The sequence below is a fragment of the Salvelinus alpinus genome, chromosome 12 (genome assembly GCF_045679555.1).
Source record: "Salvelinus alpinus chromosome 12, SLU_Salpinus.1, whole genome shotgun sequence".
Lineage (NCBI taxonomy): Eukaryota > Metazoa > Chordata > Actinopteri > Salmoniformes > Salmonidae > Salvelinus > Salvelinus alpinus.
The window spans coordinates 1,650,805-1,671,996 of NC_092097.1; the positions used below are offsets into that span (position 1 = coordinate 1,650,805).

A 21,192-nucleotide genomic window follows, 5' to 3' on the forward strand; every position below is an offset into this window, starting at 1 on the left:
CCAAATGGGCACATTTCTATGCCTACATTTGCATGTAGGCCATGTAGCCTACAGGCCTACTTCTATGCGTGTGTGTCCTTACTCAAAATTGACAGAAGCGCACCAAACAAAATACTGATTAAATGGACAAAACTCGTAAATGGAATGAAATAAACCAAAACTTGTTTCTCACAAGTGTTGTTCATTATACAAACAATGTGTTCACTCAGACAATGAGAACGTGAAGACTGGAATAATAATATTGAACGCATTCAAATAAATGACCGTTACCGAAGTGACAAGCGTAGATTAGAAATTATAGGAATTAACGGTAAATGTACTACTGGTGATATATGTGATGGGGAATTGAAATACGTAAACAATTCACACAATGAAACAATGAATGTGCATTGTTCATCTGGGTGCATGGTCAATCAGCATTTAGAGTGATATGGCCTCAGCAGAAGTCAGGCCATTCATACACCATACAGAACCAATCAGTCAATATAGTCGAGAACTCTCATCAGAAATAACTCGATATGTATCAGAAGTGGGGTGCCGCCTTACCCACGTGTTGGGCAGAAGGTTCAAATCACCGTTTCATATCGTAATTTCCGAATAGGCAAAAAGCATCAACCACGGCTGTTATTACACCCCTTATATGTTGTTGGTGGTCATGACCATTTTTATTGTGCTGTAACTAGAACTAGAAGATCTTCTGACGTCCTTTCCCTTCGTCAAAGGTACGTAATCGCATCATTTTTTCAACTGTAATTTAGTAGGGTTGAACATTTCTTGAGTGCATTTCGATCTGAATATATATTAATTTAAAAAGGATTTGCAATTTTGCATTAGCAGTCTTTTCGGCTTAAATTTCCCGGGAACCATGACATGGTGTAAATTCCTGTTTTCGTTGCTCGGCTTAGTCTAATTTCTTTGGCTGCGTCTCCTGTCTCTGTGTCTTAAATGTCCATACTTTTCCCTAAGTGTGCACTAGTACACTTTCTCGCATGGATTTAAACTCTCTAGCCAATGCTTACACCATTCGTATAACCAGGAACCAATATCCAAAGGGGGTACTTAGAATCATTTCATATGATATGCCTACATTTAAAATGCATATTAGTCGGTACTTTGGGGGCACTATGGGCAGAGCAAGATGTGATTGGGCCTCCAATTACCAAAAAAAGGTTGAGAACCACTGGACTTGGCAAGTATTTGATGGTACATTATAAAAATCCCAACAATAATCATCCATTAGCCAAGATGCCCAATATATTCCTCTTCCATGCTTGTTGAAGCCCAAAGATGTGTCATCACCTGTCTCTGGAGGCATTTCAGACTTAATGTCCATGTGGAACACAACTTCCTACCCATAACTGTCTTTAGATTCACTATAAGAAAAATAATTGAGCATAAGTAAAGTAACTCTACTAGTCATGCTAGTTATGATAGATTATTATGTGTCCTAATATATCTTCATTTAGAATAAATCAAACTTAGTCATTGTCTTGTTTTGTTTTACATATATAATTGTTTAGAACAGGCCTAGTCAATTCCTGTCCTCGGGGGCCAGATTAGTGTCACACTTTTCCCCGATCCCTAGGAAACACACCTCATTTAAACTAATTGCATTTTTACATTTTATTTTAACCCCCTTTTCTTCCCAATTGTTAGTAATTACTATCTTGTCTCAACTCCCGTACGGGCTCGGGAGAAACGAAGGTCGAAAGCCATGCGTCCTCCGAAACACAACCCAACCAAGCCGCACTGCTTCTTAACACAGCGCGCGTCCAACCCTGTCAGAGGAAACACTGTGCACCTGGCTACCTTGGTAAGGTAGGGGTAAGGGGTGCGTACTGGCGGCAGAGAAGTCAGGTGCAGGAGAGCAAACTCTGGGTTTACAAGGGGGCTGTTTAAAAATAAAAATCACCGGAATCAGAACAAACAATAAATGGATACAAAAACCCGTTGCTCACCAGAATAAACGTGCACATGCACTGACAATAAACAATTCCGGACAAGAACATGGGCGGAACAAAGGGTTAAATACACAACATGTAATGATGGAATTTAAACCAGGTGTGTGGGAAGACAAGACATAACAAATGGAAAATGAAAAGTGGATCGATGAGTGCTAGAAGACCGCAGACGCTGACCGCCGAACAAGGAGAGGAACCAACTTCGGCGGAAGTCGTGACACTTTGAAACTAAATTGCAAACTACTTTCGTAGCAAGTGTGTTATGAAACACATTCTTGGCATAACTGATTTGACAGAGAAATATCAGCTAAATATGATAGCCAGCTGCAGCTATCACCAAGCTATGCTAGGTAGCCACTGTCAGTTTGGCTAAACACAAGGTCAGCGCAGGCTTTAGCCTATAGTTGTAACTATAAAAATTCTCTTGGGAGGTAATACGGTCGGCATTTGATGGTGAGCTATTCTAGGTCGGGTGAACAAAAGGACTTGAGTTCCAGGACGTAATCACAATCACACCATGAGTAGTTAATTATGAAACATACACCTCCGCCTTTCTTCTTCCCGGAGAGTTCTTTATTCCTGTCTGCGCGATGTACTGAGAATTCAGGAGGATGTATGGACGGGGAGAGTATATTTGGAGAGAGCTATGATTCCATGAAAAAGAGTATGTTACAGTCCCTGATGTCTCTCTGGAAGGAGATCCTCGCCCTTAGCTTGTCTCCTTTATTGTCCAGGGACTGAACATTAGCGAGTAATATACTCGGAAGCGGTGGATGGTGTGCACGTCTCGAGTCGGACTAGAAGTCCAGTCCTAATACCTCTTCTGAGACGGCGGCGTCTTGGAGCAGCCTTTGAGATAATTTGAATTGCCTTGGGGGGTACAAACAAAGGATCCAATTTGTGAAAGTTGATTTTCTGGTCGGAATGCTGGTGAGTTACGGCCGACCTGATATCCAAAAGTTATTTCTGGCTGTATGTAATAACACAAAAAACGTTCTGGGCTAATAATGTAGAAATAACATAAATAAATAAAATTACCAACAATGATGAGACAGCCTTTAAGATAGGTGTAGATAGCAACTGTCTGACTCATCTATTGCTAACGTTAGAAGGCTAGTAGAGCTAACGTTAATAGGCTAGTTGGCTAGCAACCTTGCAAGATAAACCAGTAGTCATGAGTGCAAACGATTTGGTTTAATTTGAAGGTATTTCTTTTGGAGCTTACATTGTAGGGAATAGGCTGGCTTCCCGGGTCCTCCATATTACATCACACCCAGGAAAAAACATTTTAGACATGAAAGATAGAAAGTGAGGTAACTTTTGATGTGTATACTAATGCAAATCCATATGTTGAAGGGGGTTACGTTTACGCCACCTACCCTTTAAATCATAATGAATACCTGGGGGAACTTGATCCCAGATCAGCACTCCTACTTTGAGAAGCTTTGTGAATATGGGCCAAGAGGAATTCACAGATTTCTCATCATTCATTCATTCATTCATTCATTCAAGAACACAATATTCCGATTCAGATGAGGTGGAAATCTAGCCCATTTGGGCACAGACAGTTCCATTTGACTAACCTACCAGGTCAGTTATTACTTATCTAATAATGTAATTGCATGCAAATGAACAGGGCTGAATGATTACCAAATGATAGCACGGTCTCTCTAACAGCACTGCGCAGGTCCTCGTCAGATGACCGCCACAACTCAGCCACCTGCTCCACGCTCTCCATCGCCTGCCAAACACAGGAGATCAAAGTTCAAAGCGTGTCATATAAACCAAACAGCTAGGCTGCCATCTCTTCAAAACGTAATCTTGTCTATGCACATGATAACCCTCATGTGCATGATAAGTCTCCCAAAAGAATGACGGCAATACATCTCAAATACAAACACTCAAAGGTATCCCTTAGTTTTTAATTGGCTTGGTGTCTTTATTTTCAAGCAGGGCCAAACATCTACAACTTCAGTGGCTCCCTCAAATATGCCATCAAAACATCCCAGTGAAATAAGGCAGTAGAGAGAACTGCCATGCCAAAACAAACATAATTAAAGCATTGGTAGGCGGCAGGGGCTAGTAATCTACAGGGATTACTGTCCAGGATAAGATCGAGTGTGCTGATGCAGAGTGGCAATTGGCGACACATGTCCCCTTCTTGCGACACCCTGTGGCTTTGGCACATATACATTGCACACAACCAAGAGCACTCACTTTGAGACACTTGAGGGCCAGACAGGCAGTCTGCTGGAGCTGGACATCGCTTGTTCCTCAGGATTTCCGTGTAGTAGACTATAGCCTAGGAGGATAATAAGACTATAAGGACATAAAATCCATCCAACTTTGAAATTATAGCATGTCATATTTTTTTGTAATACGTTATGTTTAGTTTTCCCAGACTCAGATTAAATCTAGTCCTGGACTAAAAAAGTGGTTGAGCATGGGAGAGGTTTTCAACCCAAGTGTAAAGGCCATGATTAAAGACTCTACACGAAATGAGCATTAGCAGAATCGATGACTTCCACCCGCAACAACAAAGAGCACAAAGTGAGAGGCTGATCTCAACCAAAGTTGTCAAGCAGCTATCACGTTGCAGAGAGTGAAGCAAACTCCCGTGCATTTGCAGAATCTGTGTGGGTGCTGACGATTGCAGCCTCTTGCCTCACACTATCTTTGAACTGCTGCTCATATCACTGAGTCTTAGTTGAATCATTACAATTATTGAGCATTTATACATTTCTGAACCCCTTTTTGATATCCAATTGGTAGTTACAGTCTTGTCTCATCGCTGCAACTCCCGTACAGACTCGGGAGAGTGGCGGTCAAGAGCCGTGCATCCTCCGAAACACAACACAACCAAGCTGCACTGCTTCTTGACATAATGCTCGCTTAACCCAGAAGCCAACCACACCAATGTGTCGGAGGAAACACCGTACACCTGGTGACCGTGTATGCGCACGGCCCGCCACAGGAGTCACTAGAGCGCGATGGGACAAGGACATCCCTGCCGGCCAATCCCTCCCCTAACGACACTGGGCCAATTGTGCTCCACCCCATGGGTCTCCCGGTCGCGGCCGGCTGCGACAGAGCCTTAACTCGAACCAGGATCTCTAGTGGCACAGCTATCACTGCGATGCAGTGCCTTAGACCACTGCGCCACTTGGGAGGCCCTTTTATTGAGCTTTTATACTCAGCAAAAAAAGAAACTTCCTCTCACTGTCAACTGCGTTTATTTTCAACAAACTTAACATGTGTAAATATTTGTATGAACATAAGAAGATTCAACAACTGAGGCATAAACTGGACAAGTTCCACAGACATGTGCCGAACAGAAATTGAATAATGTGTCCCTGAACAAAGGGGAGTCAAAATCAAAAGTAACAGTCAGTATCTGGTGTGGCCACCAGCTGCATTAAGCACTGCAGTGCATCTCCTCCTCATGGACTGCACCAGATTTTCCAGTTCTTGCTGTGAGATGTTACCCCACTCTTCCACCAAGGCACCTGCAAGTTCCCGGACATTTCTGGGGGGATCCAACAGGTCCCAGACGTGCTCACTGGGATTGAGATCCGGGCTCTTCGCTGGCCATGGCAGAACACTGACATTCCTGTCTTGCAGGAAATCACGCACAGAACGAACAGTATGGCTGGTGACAGTGTCATGCTGGAGGGTCATGTCAGGATGAGCCTGCGGGAAGGGTACCACATGAGGGAGGAGGATGTCTTCCCTGTAATGCACAGCGTTGAGATTGCCTGCAATGACAACAAGCTCAGTCCGATTATGTGACACACCGCCCCAGACCATGACAGACCCTCCACCTCTAAATCGATCCTGCTCCAGTGTACAGGCCTCGGTGTAACGCTCTTTCCTTCGACGATAATCGCGATTCCGACCATCATCCCTGGTGAGACAAAACCATGACTCGTCACTGAAGAGCCCTTTTTGCGAGTCCTGTCTGGTCCAGCGACAGTGGGTTTGTGCCCATAGGCGACGTTGCCGGTGATGTCTGGTGAGGACCTGCCTTACAACAGGCCTACAAGCCCTCAGTCCAGCCTCTCTCAGCCTATTGCGGACAGTCTGAGCACTGATGGAGAGATTGTGCGTTACTGGTGTAACTCGGGCAGTTGTTGTTGCCATCCTGTACCTGTCCCGCAGGTGGGATGTTCGGATGTACTGATCCTGTGCAGGTGTTGTTACACGTGGTCTGCCACTGCGAGGACGATCAGCTGTCCGTTCTGTCTCCCTGTAGAGCTGTCTTAGGCGTCTCACAGTACGGACATTGCAATTTATTGCCCTGGCCATATCTGCAGTCCCTGTCTCCTTGCAGCATGCCTAAGGCACGTTCACGCAGATGAGCAAGGACCCTGGGCATCTTTCTTTTGGTGTTTTTCAGAGTCAGTAGAAAGGCCTCTTTAGTGTCCTAAGTTTTCATAACTGTGACCTTAATTGCCCACCGTCTGTAAACTGTTAGTGTCTTAATGACCGTTCGACAGGTGCATGTTCATGAATTGTTTATGGTTCATTGAACAAGCATGTTCAATGTGTTTAAACCCTTTACAATGAAGATCTGTGAAGTTATTTGTTTTTTTACGAATTATCTTTGAAAGACAGGGTCCTGAAAAAAGGCCATTTCTTTTTTTGCTGAGTTTATAACATTTAAAGAAAAGTGTTTTTAAACATCAATAATAATTTAGAATGATTTAAGTTATACCAATCTATACTGACCAAAAATATAAACGCAACATGTGAAGTGTTTCATGAGCTGAAATTAAAGATCCCAGAAATGTTCCTCTTTCACAGTGAAAAGTCTTGTCCATTTCGGCTACATCACTTTGAGTAATGAAGTATAAAAAACATTGAAAAGGCAAATGACAGCATACCCTGTTTCAGGATGATAACATCAGCCATGCGAATACAACAACAGGTTGTCACCATGTTCATTTTGTGATGTTGATATTATTATTATAAAAACAAGGCAGTTCACAGCTGCTATAGTAATTTTAAAGAAAGGCCATAAACGGCCGCTATGGGTTCAAAAGGGTTCATTAAACAGCATGATCATTACACAGGTGCACCTAGTGCCGAGGACAATAAAAGGCCACTCTAAAATGAGAAGTTTTGAAACCACAATACAATGCCACAAATGTCTCAAGTTTTCAGGGAGCGTGCAATTGGCATGCTGACTGCTGGAATGTACACCAGAGCTGTTGTCAGATAATTTAATGTTAATTTATCTGCCATAAGCTGCCTCCAACGTAATTTTAGAGAATATGGCAGTATACCCAACTGGCCTTACAACCGCAGACCATGTGTAACGACGCCAGCCCAGGACTTCCGCATCCGGCTTCTTCACCTGCGGGATCGTCTGAGACCAGCCACCGGACAGCTAATGAAACTGAGTATTTCTGTCTGTAATAAAGCCTTTTGTGGGGAAAACCTCATTCTGATTGGCTGGGCCTTGCTCCCCAGTGTGTGGGCCTGTCTCCCAAGTGGGTGGGTTTATGCCCTCCCAGGCCCACACCTGGCTACGCCTCTGCCCAGACATTTGAAATCCATAGATTAGGGCCTAATGAATTTATTTCAATTGACTGATTTCTTTATATGAACTGTAACTAAGTAAAATCATTGAAATTGTTGCATGTTGCATTTATATTTTTGTTCAGTATATTAAAAAAAATTGGCCTCGTCCTAACCTTGGTCCTGAAGGCCTTGTAGCCCGCGGCTCTGCAGAGACAGTTGCTGGCAGCCTGAGACACCTTGTGGTTGGCGTCCGTCTGGAGGCTGGCTAAGCGATGGAGGGTGTAGCCCAAGGGCAGCAGCTCAGCGATGCACCTCCCTTTCAGCTACTTCAAGGCCATTCTCCTCTTAGGACTCTCCATCGCAAACACCAGGTACACTGAAACACACCAAAATATTTGAGGTTAGGGACAGTTCAAAATGTATTGGAATTTTGCAACATAATTTCTTCCATCCTAGCCAAGTTTCCTCATCTGCTTCCATGCACCTCCCCTATCTCAAAGTGCTTTGGTACTTATTCACTAAACTCTTCCGGGCGCTAACTTTACCACAGGTCAATATAGTCTACCAGTCTAACTGTCTAACCTGCGCTCTATCCAGGGCTGTAACTACATATGAGGACACCGAGGTCCGGACCTCTATCACGTTTTCTAGTTTGAAAAAATGAACATGTACACAGTAAAGAAAGTCTATTACGGGTCAACATCTAAATATTATTCCCAGCGCTGATCAAAGCTCAGAACGCACATATTCTTGATTTGACTGAGCTCTAATCGCTCCTGCCTCTTTGCGAACTAGTGGAATAATGAACAGTGGTTTCCCACTGGGCACTGACATCAGTTTCAACGTCTAGTTTTGATTTGTATTCATTTATTTATTTTATTTCACCTTTATTTAATTAACCAGGTAGACCAGTTGAGAACAAGTTCTCATTTACAACTGTGACCTGGCCAAGATAAAGCAAAGCAGTGTGACAAAAACAACAACACAGAGTTACACATAAACAATAACAATAACAGTCAATAACACAAAATAAAAGAAAAATTGAAAAATCTATGTACAGTGTGTGCAAATGTAGAAGAATAAGAAGGTTGGCAATAGATAGGCCATAGAGGTGAAAATGATTACAATTTAGCATTAATACTGGAGTGATAGATATGCAGATGATGATGTGCAAGTAGAGATACTGGGGTGCAAAAGAGCAAGAGGCTAAATAATAATATGGGGATGAGGTAGTCGGGTGTGCTATTTACAGATTGGCTGTGTACAGGTACAGTGCTCGTTAAGCTGCTCTGACAGCTGATGCTTAAAGTTAGAGAGGGAGATATAAGACTCCAGCTTCAGAGATTTTTGCAATTCGTTCCAGTCATTGGCAGCAGAGAACTGAAAGGAAAGGCGGCCAAAGGAAGTTTTAGCTTTGGGGATGACCAGTGCAATATACCTGCTGGAGCGCGTGCTACGGGTGGGTGTTGCTCTGGTGACCAGTGAGCTGAGATAAGGCGGGGCTTTACCTAGCAAAGACTTATAGATGACCTGGAGCCAGTGGGTTTGGCGCCGGATATGTAGTGAGGGTCAGCCAACGAGAGCATACAGGTCGCAGTGGTGGGTAGTATATGGGGCTTTGTTAATAAAATGGATGCTTAATGTGAGTCTGGAAGAAGAGTTTACAGTCTAACCAGACACCTAGGTATTTGTAGTTGTTCACATATTCTAAGTCAGAACCGTCCAGAGTAGTGACGCTAGTCGGGCTGGAGGATGCGGGCAGCAATCGGTTGAAAAGCATGCAGTTAGTTTTACTAGCATTTAAAAGCAGTTGGAGGCCACGGAAGGAGAGTTGTATGGCATTGAAGCTCGTGTGGAGGTTAGTTAACACAGTGTCCAAAGAAGAGCCAGAGGTATACAGAATGGTGTCGTCTGCGTAGAGGTGGATCAGAGAATCACCAGCAGCAAGAGCGACATCATTGATGTATACAGAGAAGAGAGTCAGCCCGAGAATTGAACCCTGTGGCACCCCCATAGAGACTGCCAGAGGTCCGGACAACAGGCCCTCCGATTTGACACACTGAACTCTATCAGAGAAGTATTTGGTGAACCAGGCGAGGCAATCATTTGAGAAACCAAGGCTGTTGAGTCTGCCGATAAGAATGTGGTGATTGACAGAGTCGAAAGCCTTAGCCAGGTCGATGAATACGGCTGCACAGTAATGTCTCTTATCGATGGCGGTTATGATATCGTTTAGGACCTTGAGCGTGGCTGAGGTGCACCCATGACCAGCTCTGAAACCAGATTGCATAGCGGAGAAGGTACGGTGGGATTCGAAATGGTCGGTAATCTGTTTGTGAACTTGGCTTTCGAAGAACTTAGAAAGGCAGGGTAGGATATAGGTCTGTAGCAGTTTGGGTGTAGAGTGTCTCCCCCTTTGAAGAGGGGGATGACCGCGGCAGCTTTCCAATCTTTGGGAATCTCAGACGATACGAAAGAGAGGTTGAACAGGCTAGTAATAGGGCTTGCAACAATTTTGGCAGATAATTTAATTAATTTTTAATTCTTAAAATGACTAGAGCACAGGGAGGGACAGAGGGAGAGACACAGACAGAGAGAGAAATTAGGGTGAAAGAGAGAGAAAATGTATGTGACAGGCATTTAAACCATTTGTAGGTTAAACTGAAGTACAAACATGTGTTGAGAGCCAAGTGTTAATTGTCTGGCCTCCGTTTCAGTCGGTTTCAGTCGTCCTTCTCTTTGAAATTAATGAAAAACTGGCTTCAAATATCAAAATAATCTGTTTAGCATTGTCTGAGAAGCACCTGCAAATATCATTCTATTGATCTAATAGTTTCATGCTACGTTCAATTGCCCGAGAGAAAAACCTATGACCTATACATTTTTGGGGCGGCAGGTAGCCTAGTGGTTAGAACATTGGGCCAGTAACCAAAAGGTTGCTGGATCGAATCCCTGAGCTGACAAGGTAAAAATCTGTCGTTCTACCTCTAAACAAGGCAGTTAACCCACTGTTCCCCGGTAGGCCGTCATTGTAAATAAGAATTTGTTCTTAACTGACTTGCCTAGTTAAATGAAGGTTAACTTTTTAAATAATTATTTGAACCAGCAGATTCTTGTGACCTGAGCAGGAAAAACTCCAGGTATTAGTTATAGCCTAGTTTCATTGTAGTAAAGTTTTATTCACAAGGAAGATATTTTAATGTTTTATTATTTTTTATTCTCCCAAATGTACAAGGTAGGTACAGTATGTCCCTTCTCCCCTTCCTACCTGCACAGGCCGCCATTAGTTTCTCAGTATAATCTGGAATAACTCAGCACTTTATAACCATATAAACATAAACCTTGTAAACTCTTTTTAAAATGGCTACCAGTTGAAACTATTAGTGTACTTACTTCCACACCACCTCTAGTTGAATCTTGATGGTGCCCAGTTCAGTGATGTCCACCACCATGAGCTGGGGTTGAGACATAAAGAAGTCAGCACTCTTTCATGTTACCATGCCAACCAGCAGGGACCCCAAGCCCTTGACCTCTGTTACCTGAGTAGAGACACGTGATTGGTCAGTTGAAAGGTCACAGAAGCTCATGAATGTATTACTCCTCATTCTTCAGGTGCATATTCCTAACATTACAACTATCTTCTTTCTCCATCTTTGTCATTCACAGACATCTAAGTTAAGTTTATTGTCACATGCACAAGTACAGTGAAATGCCTTTCTTTGCAAGCTGTTTCCCAACAATGCAGTAATCAATATCACTAGTACTATAAAATTAATTAAGTAAGCTATATACAGGGTTAGTACCAATACCATATTTACAATGTGCAGTGATACTGAAGTGGTATGGGTAGATATGTATAGGGGTAAGGTGACTATGCATCAGAATGTATGATAAACAGAGTAGTATCAGTGTATATGATGGTTGTATGTAAGTGTGTGTGCATGCGTGTGTGTAGAGTCCAGGGGACAGAAAACAGGATCCTCCATTATAGTGATTAGAAAAATGGCGATCTTCCTGGTCAATCTTTGTGTAAATTAAAAACGTGTAAATAAAAAAGACAATCATGGTACCAATAATTTTTTTGTAGTTGTTTTTATTATGGACCCCCATTAGCTGCTGCCAAAGCAGCGGCTACTCTTCCTGAGGTCCAGCAAAATTAAGGCAGTTTATACAATTTTAAAACATTACAATACATTCACAGATTTCACAACACACTGTGTGCCCTCGGGCCCCTACTCCACCACTACCCAAAATCTACAGTACTAAATCCATGCGGATGTTATAGTGTGTGTGTGTGTGTGTGTGTGTGCCAATGTTTGTTTCACAACACAATGTGTGCCCTCAGGCCCCTACTCCACTACTACCACATATCTACAGTACTAAGTGTGTGTGTGTGTGTGTGTGTGTGTGTGTGTGTGTGTGTGTGTGTGTGTGTGTGTGTGTGTGTGTGTGTGTGTGTGTGTGTGTGTGTGTGTGTGTGTGTGTGTGTGTGTGTGTGTGTGTGTGTGTGTGTGTGTGTGTGTGTGTGTGTGTGCCAATGTTTGTGTTGCTTCACAGTCCCCGCTGTTCCAGAAGGTGTTTTTTAAATCTAATTTTACTGCTTGCGTCAGTTACTTGATGTGGAATAGAGTTCCATGTTTTCATGGCTCTATGTAGTACTGTGTGCCTCCCATAGTCTGTTCTGGACTTGGGGACTGCGAAGATTGTGGCATTTGTGGCACCTTACCACACGACTGAACAGTAGTCGAGGTGCGATAAAACTAGGGCCTGTAGGACCTACCTTGTTGACAGTGTTGTTAAGAAGGCAGAGCATCACTTTATTATAGACAGATTTCTCCCCATCTTAGCTACTACTGCATCAATATTGTTTGACCATGACAGTTTACTCCAAGCAGTTTAGTCATCTCAACTTGCTTAATTTCCACATTATTTATTACAAGATTTAGTTGAGGTTTAGGGTTTAGTGAGTGTTTTGTTCCAAATACAATGCTTTTAGTTTTAGAAATATTTAGGGCTAACTTATTCCTTGCCACCCACTGAAACTAACTGCAGCTCTTTGTTGAGTGTTGCAGTCATTTCAGTTGCTGTAGTAGCTGACGTGTATAGTGTTGAGTCATCCGCATACATAGAAACACTGTATTTACTCAAAGTCAGTGGCATGTCATTAGTAAAAATTGAAAAAAGCAAGGGGCCTAAACAGCTACCCTGGGGAATTCCTGAATCTAACTGGATTATATTTGAGAGGCTTCCATTAAAGAACACTTGGTCTGTTAGACAAGTAACTTGTTATCCACGTTATAGCAGTGTGTGTAAAGCCACAACACATACATTTTTCCAGCAGTAGACTATAATCAATAATGTCAAAAGCTGCACTGAAGTCTAACTAGACAGCCCCCACAATAATTTTATCATCAATTTCTCTCAGCCAAACATCAGTCATTTGTGTAAGTGCTGTGCTTGTTGAGTGTCCGTCCCTATAAACACGCTGAAATTCTGTTGTCAATTTGTTTACTGTAAAATAGCATTATATCTGGTCAAATATAGTTTTCCAGAAGTTTACTAAGGGTTGGTAACAGGCTGAATGGTCGGCTATTTGAGCCTGTAAAGGGGGTTTTACTATTCTTGGGTAGCGGAATGACTTTAGCTTCCCTCCAGGCCTGAGGGCACACACTCTCTAGTAGGGTTAAATTGAAGATGTGGCAAATAGGAGTGGCAATATTGTCTGCTATTATCCTCAGTACTTTTCCATCCAGATTGTCAGACCATGGTGGCTTGTCATTGTTGATAGACAACAATAATTTTTTCACCTCTTCCACACTGACTTTACGGAATTCAAAAGTACAATTCTTGTCTTTCTTAATTTGGTCCGATATACTTGGATGTGTAGTGTCAGCGTTTGTTGCTGGCATGGCATCCCTAAGTTTGCTTATCTTGCCAATGAAAAAGTCATTAAAGTAGTTTGCAATATCAGTGGGCTTTGTGACGAACGGGCCATCTGATTCAATGAATGAAGGAGCCGAGTTTGCTTTTTTTCCCAAAAATGTAATTTAAGGTGCCCCAAAGCTTTTTACTATCATTCTTCATAAAATGTATCTTTGTTTCATAGTGTAGTTTCTTTTTCCTTTAGTTTAGTCACATGATTTCTTAATTTGCAGTATGTTTGCCGATCAGTTGGGCTGCCAGACTTATTTGCCATACCTTTCGCCTCATCCTTCTCAACCATACAATTTTTATATTAATCATCAATCCAAGGGGATTTAACAGTTTTTACAGTCATTTTCTTAATCGGTGTGTGCTTATTAGTAACTGGAATAAGTAGTTTCATAAATGCGTCAAGTGCAGTGTCTGGTTTCTCATTACACACCACAGACCAGCAAATATTCTTTACATCAACAACATATGAATCGCTACAAAACTTCTTGTATGACCTCTTATACACTATATTAGGCCCAGCCTATGGAACTTTGGGTTTCCTAGATATGGCTATTATATTGTGATCACTACATACTATGGATTTGTTCTGCTTTAAAGCAAATATCTGCAGCGTTAGTAAAAATGTGATCAATACACGTTGATGATTGAATTCCTGTGCTGTTTGTAACTACCCTGGTAGGTTGACTGACAACCTGATCCAGGTTGCAGGCAGTGCTTACATTTGAAGTTTTTTTCTTGAGTGGGCAGCGTGATGATAGCCACATACATTATCAAACATTTCACACATATTATCCAGATACTGACTGTTAGCACTTGGTGGTCTATAGCAGCTTCCCACAAGAATGGGCTTTTGGTGAGGCAGATGAACCTGTAGCCATATTACTTCAACAGTATTTAACATTAGATCGTCTCTAAGCTTTACAGGAATGTGGTTCTGAATATAGACCGCAACATCGCCCCCGTTGGCATTTCTGTCTTTTCGGTACATGTTATAACCATGTATTGCTACCACTGTATCATCAAAGGTATTATCTAAGTGAGTTTTAGAGATTATGAATGTCATCTGTTACAAGGAAGTTATTGACTTCAAGAACCTTGTTTCTTGGGCTACATATGTTAATAGGGGCTATTTTTAGCACTTTTCTGGGTTGCTTGATTGTTTTTAATGCTTTACTGGGAAGCTTATCAGAGGTAGACTTACTCATGTTATTTACATTGGAGCTGATTGTGCAGTGGGAGTTGCATAAAGTGGTCTTCCACCCCGCCTCAGTGCTAACAGTGTAACTCTGGTTTGTAGGCTCATGATTACTGCTTACAATAGCTGTAGGATAAACAGGTGTATTCGGTGCAATTAGGGGTACATAAATTATATTACTTACATACATTGTGTTTGCCAATGCCCCTAAGATCATGTACATTTGATGCAGTATTATGACGACTCAATGTCACAATGGTAGGGATTAACTGAGCTGGTCTTGGATCGTTTACCAGTCATTGTTTCAACGTAGCCTTGAAATGCGTGGACAGGAGCCAAGAGGATTTGGATGGACTCCGTCATTCCTGTAGAGTATCTTCTGTTTCCAGAAGGTGTCAAAGTTATCAATAAAAGTGTCTCCAGTAAAGCAACAGTAGTCTTTTAGTCAGGTGTGTAATGTCAGCAGTCTGCTGAATCTTTCACACCCGCGGCCCAACGGTGGGAGCTGAACCCGAGGTAGAGGCCACCGGAGGGGGAGACAGAGCCGAGGACGAAGACGCAGGTATCTCCGGATCCGATGATGATTGGGAAGCCACCACAGACGAAGGTGACCGGAACCTTTGAGGACCCATGCCAAATCTTTTCAACCTCCTCCTTCACGAATGTGTGCGTGTGTGTGGACCATTTTAAGTCCTTCGTGATTTGGACACCAAGGAACTTGAAGCTCTCGACCCGCTCCAAAGTTCTTCAGGCAAAAATATAAATCCACAACGTCAAAAGTAATTCCAAGAGAAAAAGGTAATCCTCCAAGTCAAAAGGTAAATACACAAGGTGGTAGGTACAGCAGGAAAAAGCCTCAAAAGAATAATCAAAAATAAATAAACAAGAACAAAAACAGAGTACCACAAGAGAGTCCAACTGGAGTAACAAATGTTCACAGCATCGCTGGGGCTGGGTGCTAACATTCAAACACAGAGCAAAGAACTGAGGAAAACTAAGGGTTTAAATACATTCAAGGGAAACGAGGCACAGGTGCAAATAATAACTGGAAACAAGGGAAAACAAAAGGGTCAAAAAAGCACAATGGGGGCATCTAGTGGCCAAAACCGGAACAATCCTGGCCAAATCCTGACAGCGTTGTCTATCGATCTGTTGGGGTGGTATGCAAAATGGAGTGGGTCTAGGGCACATGTGTCAAAATCATTCCATGGAAGGCCGAGTGTCTGCGGGTTTTCACTCCTCCCTTGTACTTGATTGATGAAATAAGTAAAATAATTAGTAAGGAACTCCTCTCACCTGGTTGTCTGTCTTAATTGAAAGGAAAAAAACAAAACCCGCGTACACAAGGCCCTCCATTGAATGAGTTTGACACACCTGGTCTAGGGTGTCTGGGATGATGAAGTTGATGTGTGTGTGCCATAACCAGCATATGAATCCATACAGAAAATATAAAACATTCAAAATCAGAATATCGCTTGAAAAAAGAGCGAGCCAATACCCCGCCGGGACACTCTTTGCAGACAAGAATATATTCTGCAAACCCTGCAATTTAGCATTAGATTATAAATGGAAAAACACATTCAGCTGTCTCAGAAGAATGCTTCTACCTTTTCTGTTCTGAAAATAGTCTACATTTCCCTCTACATTTTCTGATATAAAAACGACTATCATACCCATATGTAAAGAACAGACAATGAATACATTGTGAAATATTCTTGATTGATGTTGTCTTATGTAAGGATGAGACTGTTTCACTATATCCTCCACAACCTTTTTTTATTTAACTAGGCATGTCAGTTAAGAACAAATTCTTACTTACAATGATGTCCTACCCTGGCAAAACCATAACCCGGACGACGCTGGGCCAGTTGCGCTCCGCCCTATGGGACTCCCAATCACAGCCGATTATGATACAGGCTGGAATTGAACCAGAGTCTGTAGTGACACCTCGAACACTGAGATGCAGTGCCTTAGACTGCTGCGCCACTCAGGAGTCCTACCTTCTTCTAAGGTAGAAGCATTCTTCTGAGACAGCGGAATGTGTCTTTCCATTTATAATCTCATGCTAAATTGCAGGTTTTGCAGAAGATATTGTTGCCTGCAAAGCGCGTTCTAGCGGGGTACTGGCACGCTCTTTTTTGAAGCGATATTCGGATTTGGAATTTTGGAATTTTTCTGGGTGGATTCATAGTCTCTCCCCTTTAACTGTCCTAATTGCCCCACTTTTATAACCTCAGATGATCAGAGAATGAGTCTGCTGGCGAGGATCAGCTTGAGCAAAGTGAGGTGTAGAATCACTGATCTACAAATAGTATTCCCTGCCAAATAATAGGCTTTGTGCAATTAAGATTTAAATGCTTCGCCTCCCCTGGTTTAGGCGACTCCCCTCACCAAACACTCATGCACAACCAGACATTGAATGATTGATTGGAGAAAGGTTGTGTATATGTAAGAGCATTTCCTAGGATTTTCTGCCTGTAGAAATACCGGTCAAAAAAAATACAAATAATAATAAATACACCAGACCCTACCTATAGCGACACTATGTGACCCTACATGGCTTTAATCAAAAGTGGTGCACTATGTAGCAGTTATACTGTAAATTGAGATGCAGCTCAGTCTAAGGCCTTTTATTAATTAGATTTTCTGGCCTGCCTCCTCTCTCTTCTGTCCTCTCGCCTTCTTCTTCTTCTGTCGATGAAGTAGAACACTCTTCTGTTTACCTACTAACGAATTGACACACTCCTCGACCACTCAACCACTTATCACGGAGGAGAGAGGACAGAGGAGAGAGGGCAGAGGACAAACTTTTGCCCAAACGAGAAATCCCCATTGTCTTTAGTGGCCAGTTTCCTGGACATAGATTAAGACTAGTCCTGGATTTAGAGCCACTTTCAAATACAGATTCTCAATTGAGCACGTTTTTTAGTCCAGGACAAGGTTTAATCTGTGTCCCCAAAAGCTCACCTTTATATCAAAGTTCTCGTGGATATGAGGGTAGAAGACCATCTCCTCCACATCCTACGACTGCCTGTCATCCGTCTTGATTTTGCTCCGTATATTCCGCCTCGGCCTCCCCAGACGGATCACAACCTGGATGGAAAAAGCATGAATCATTGAGGCTGTGTACCAAATGGTACCCTATTCCCTATACAGTGCACTACTTTTAATAGAGTGCCATTTCGGACGCAGACTGAGTGTTTTTCTTCAGTTGTGGTTTTCTCTTTAGTTGTGGTTCCTCGGAGCGTTTTTCACTGGAATATGTTTTGATATAGAAGCTCACCTCGTATTGGTCGCCTGGGCATAGTTGAGCAAAGCCGATCAATATTGTTCGAATATATTTTTCAGATACAGATTAAAGCTTGTCAATGATGTATGCCATTTTTGGTATTTCATTTCACTGAAATGTTCAAGGTTTAACATATGTTTTACCTTGAATTTTGATGTGAAGCTCTCCCAAGAGAATCTCCAACTCCCCCTCCACGACACACATATCCTGAAAAGTATGTGTAGGTTATGATCAGTAGTGGATTGCTACTATACTTCCTTTTCACCAGTTATTTCATGATCTAACTGGACCTATAGCTGTTCTCTGAATAATCATAGTCTTATAATGTAAGAGGTTTTTAAAATGTCTTGGTACCGTAGTAAACTAAGGTGTACTTTATAAAGCATTTATAGGTAGTTTGTAAATATTTTATTCTTTGTTTCTAATCTTTTAACTAGCTATGAACTAATAATTACCTATTTATAAGCTAGTTCAAAATCCTTTAAAGTACACTTTAATATATGTATTCTACATAGTATAGTATTACAGTGATTGTCTTCAAATACTGTGTATGAACCTATGACAAGAGAAAAGAAATGGGAGATTCATAGTCCATCATGTGAACCATACCTCCACACTATATCAGTGGTAAATGGGTTATGCTAGCTCACGTGTGACCCATACCTTCCATCTGCCAATGGTACATAGACTTATTAGACCCCATGAAATATGAATAGTAATGGGCGGTCAGGCGCCCATCAGTACCCTGTGACTCCAAACCCCGCTGGTCGTAAACATAGAAGCAGTGGGCGCAACTGAACTTATGAATGAGGATGAGGAACAAGCTTTAAGTTGTCTGTTAATGACCCATACTTGCCCGTATTTTATAAACATGAAAACCGAAGGTGACAATTGACCAGGGGGTCTGTGTATACAGTGTGAGAGAACTCATGAAATTGCGCTCGACCGCATGTGACTGTGGTGATGGTTCTGGTTGAGTTCCAGCAGGCTCTCCCTGGAAGCCCGTGAGGAGGGCGAAAGAGAGAAGGCCTTCTTCATGTTCACCACCCCCTGACACAGACGCCACTGGATGCAGTAAGTCTCGTACAGCTCCTCCACCTGGAAACCACAGGTTGTCAAGTAAACAGGCAGACTTTTGCCGTCCCTCTGTCGCTCTGTCGAGTTATTAATGAGCCTGTCCGTGCACATTGGAAAATCCCTCAGTGTTTGACTTTGGTGGAGCCAGGATAGGGACTACATAGACCTACATAGAGGTCATAAAAGTAAGGCCTTAGCAGTTAGTGCCGCTGACCCTGGCATGCATGCATACCGGAGACGGCATGGGTTCGAATCCGCCCTTCTGACTCGTAGTTGTCATACTTTTCCTCTCATCTTTTCACTGTCCTATCTGTTCAATAAAAGCACAGGCAATATGCTGGGGAAAAGTTATGGAAGTTGTTACCTTGCTGATTTGGAACTCCAGTCTTTGTATGTATCTCTCCAAAGCTCGGATCTCCTGTCATTGCAAAATCAGAAGGTACATTTAATGACAACTCATTTTGACCATTCGAAAAAAGGATGAGAGAGCAGGTAAAAACCGGAAACTCACCTTCTCCAAATCATACATAAAAGCCTGAAAACAGAGGAATGTACAGTATGTTTTTTTTAACCTGATTCAAAGGCTGTCTCAAAAGCTTTTCCTTGACTCCTCACATCCTCTCTCCTCCTTTCTCAAACCGATTGGAGGAAAGATCCTAGGTGATGAACCTCAGATCATCTGCTCCAATGTGTTTTGAGGATGTTAGAAGAGAGGACGCAATAAATTGACAAAGGACTGTTGAGAAAGAGCCTAGATTGTCCAGTATGTCTGGAATGTGTACCATTGGAGGCTGGTGGAGGGAGAAATTGGGAGGACTTGCTTTCTTTCCATGTTTTTGCTACTGTTCCACTCTTTATATTCCAGCCACACTTAAAAAGGAAGGTGCTACTTAGAATCATAAAGGGTTATTCAATTCTCCCCATAGGAGAACCCTCTGAAAATAACTATTTTTGGTTCCAAGTGGAACCAATTCACTACAAGGTTCTAAGTGGAACCCTTTCACCAGTAAAAGGTTCTAAGTATAACTTTTTTCACCACCAGAGTGTTCTACCGGAAACCAAATAGGGTTATCCTATGGGGATTTAGTACAAATGAAGAGTATATTACAATGAGCCCATCCCCTCCACCAACCTCAACTACTGTGTACTCACCAGTCTGAAGTTCCTCTTGGTGTCTCTCTGCTGGGAGGACAGAAAGTCCATCGCCGTCTGATGGCCATCTAGATATCCCTGCCAACAAAGCTCAATATCAGCCAACAAGCACTGTACACGATGCTGAGTGGTGCAGTACATAAGCCTTCTGAATCAACAACAACACTGATTGGTTCATAAAGTTCCTGTGTTGCTCAGTTGGTAGAGCATGGCACCTGCAATGGCAGGGTTGTGGGTTCAATTCCCACAGGGGACCAGTATATGTGATAAAAATAATAATATGTGCACTCACTACTACTGTAAGTTGCTCTGGATAAGAGTTTATGCAAAAATGTAAAAACACCTGTATTTTTCGATAAAATGTATAATCTTTGTAAATTATGTCATAAATAGGACTGGTGGAGTTATGTCACACATGCAGCTAACACAAATATATGGAAATGTCTCTTCTACCCAAAATTACAACTAACTAATTGCAGCATTACCACAAAAATGGAAGAGGCAAGTGGAAGAGGGAAAAAGAAAGGAACTTGTCTGTCGGCCCTGCATTAAAGACCAAAATTGGTTAAAGAAAATTGTGACAAATAAAAATATATACCAGTTTCATTTAAGGACAAAAAAATTATATAAAATGTCAAATTTATATATACACTGCTAAAAAAAATAAAGGGAACACTTAAACAACACAATGTAACTCCAAGTCAATCACACTTCTGTGAAATCAAACTGTCCACTTAGGAAGAAACACTGATTGACAATAAATTTCACATGCTGTTGGGTAAATGGAATAGACAAAAGGTGGAAATTATAGGCAATTAGCAAGACACCCCCAATAAAGGAGTGGTTCTGCAGGTGGTGACCACAGACCACTTCTCAGTTCCTATGCTTCCTGGCTGATGTTTTGGTCACTTTTAAATGCTGGCGGTGCTTTCACTCTAGTGGTAGCATGAGACGGAGTCTACAACCCACACAAGTGGCTCAGGTAGTGCAGCTCATCCAGGATGGCACATCAATGCGAGCTGTGGCAAGAAGGTTTGCTGTGTCTGTCAGCATTGTGTCCA

At 42.2% G+C, this 21,192-nt stretch overlaps 1 protein-coding gene and 1 long non-coding RNA gene across 2 annotated transcripts in view; both read right to left on the bottom strand.

Moving 5' to 3' along the window:
- LOC139535353 (uncharacterized) overlaps positions 1-11,010 on the bottom strand; it is a 62,214-nt gene extending 51,204 nt beyond the window's left edge. Inside the window, exons 1-4 of the long non-coding RNA XR_011667103.1 lie at positions 10,878-11,010; positions 7,658-7,860; positions 4,179-4,263; positions 3,612-3,702 (exon numbers count right to left, since the gene is read on the bottom strand). This is a non-coding gene — a long non-coding RNA (uncharacterized lncRNA). The remainder of the gene's footprint in view (positions 1-3,611; positions 3,703-4,178; positions 4,264-7,657; positions 7,861-10,877) is intronic.
- Positions 11,011-17,584: 6,574 nt separating this feature from the next.
- LOC139535209 (RIPOR family member 3-like) lies at positions 17,585-20,206 on the bottom strand. Its single transcript, XM_071334560.1, has 4 exons — positions 20,132-20,206; positions 19,344-19,397; positions 17,897-19,000; positions 17,585-17,706 (listed from the first exon to the last, which is right to left on the bottom strand). Exons 1-3 carry the CDS (start codon positions 20,180-20,182, stop codon positions 18,830-18,832), a joined length of 276 nt encoding a protein of 91 aa, XP_071190661.1. The 5' UTR covers positions 20,183-20,206; the 3' UTR covers positions 17,585-17,706; positions 17,897-18,829.
- Positions 20,207-21,192: the final 986 nt, after the last annotated feature.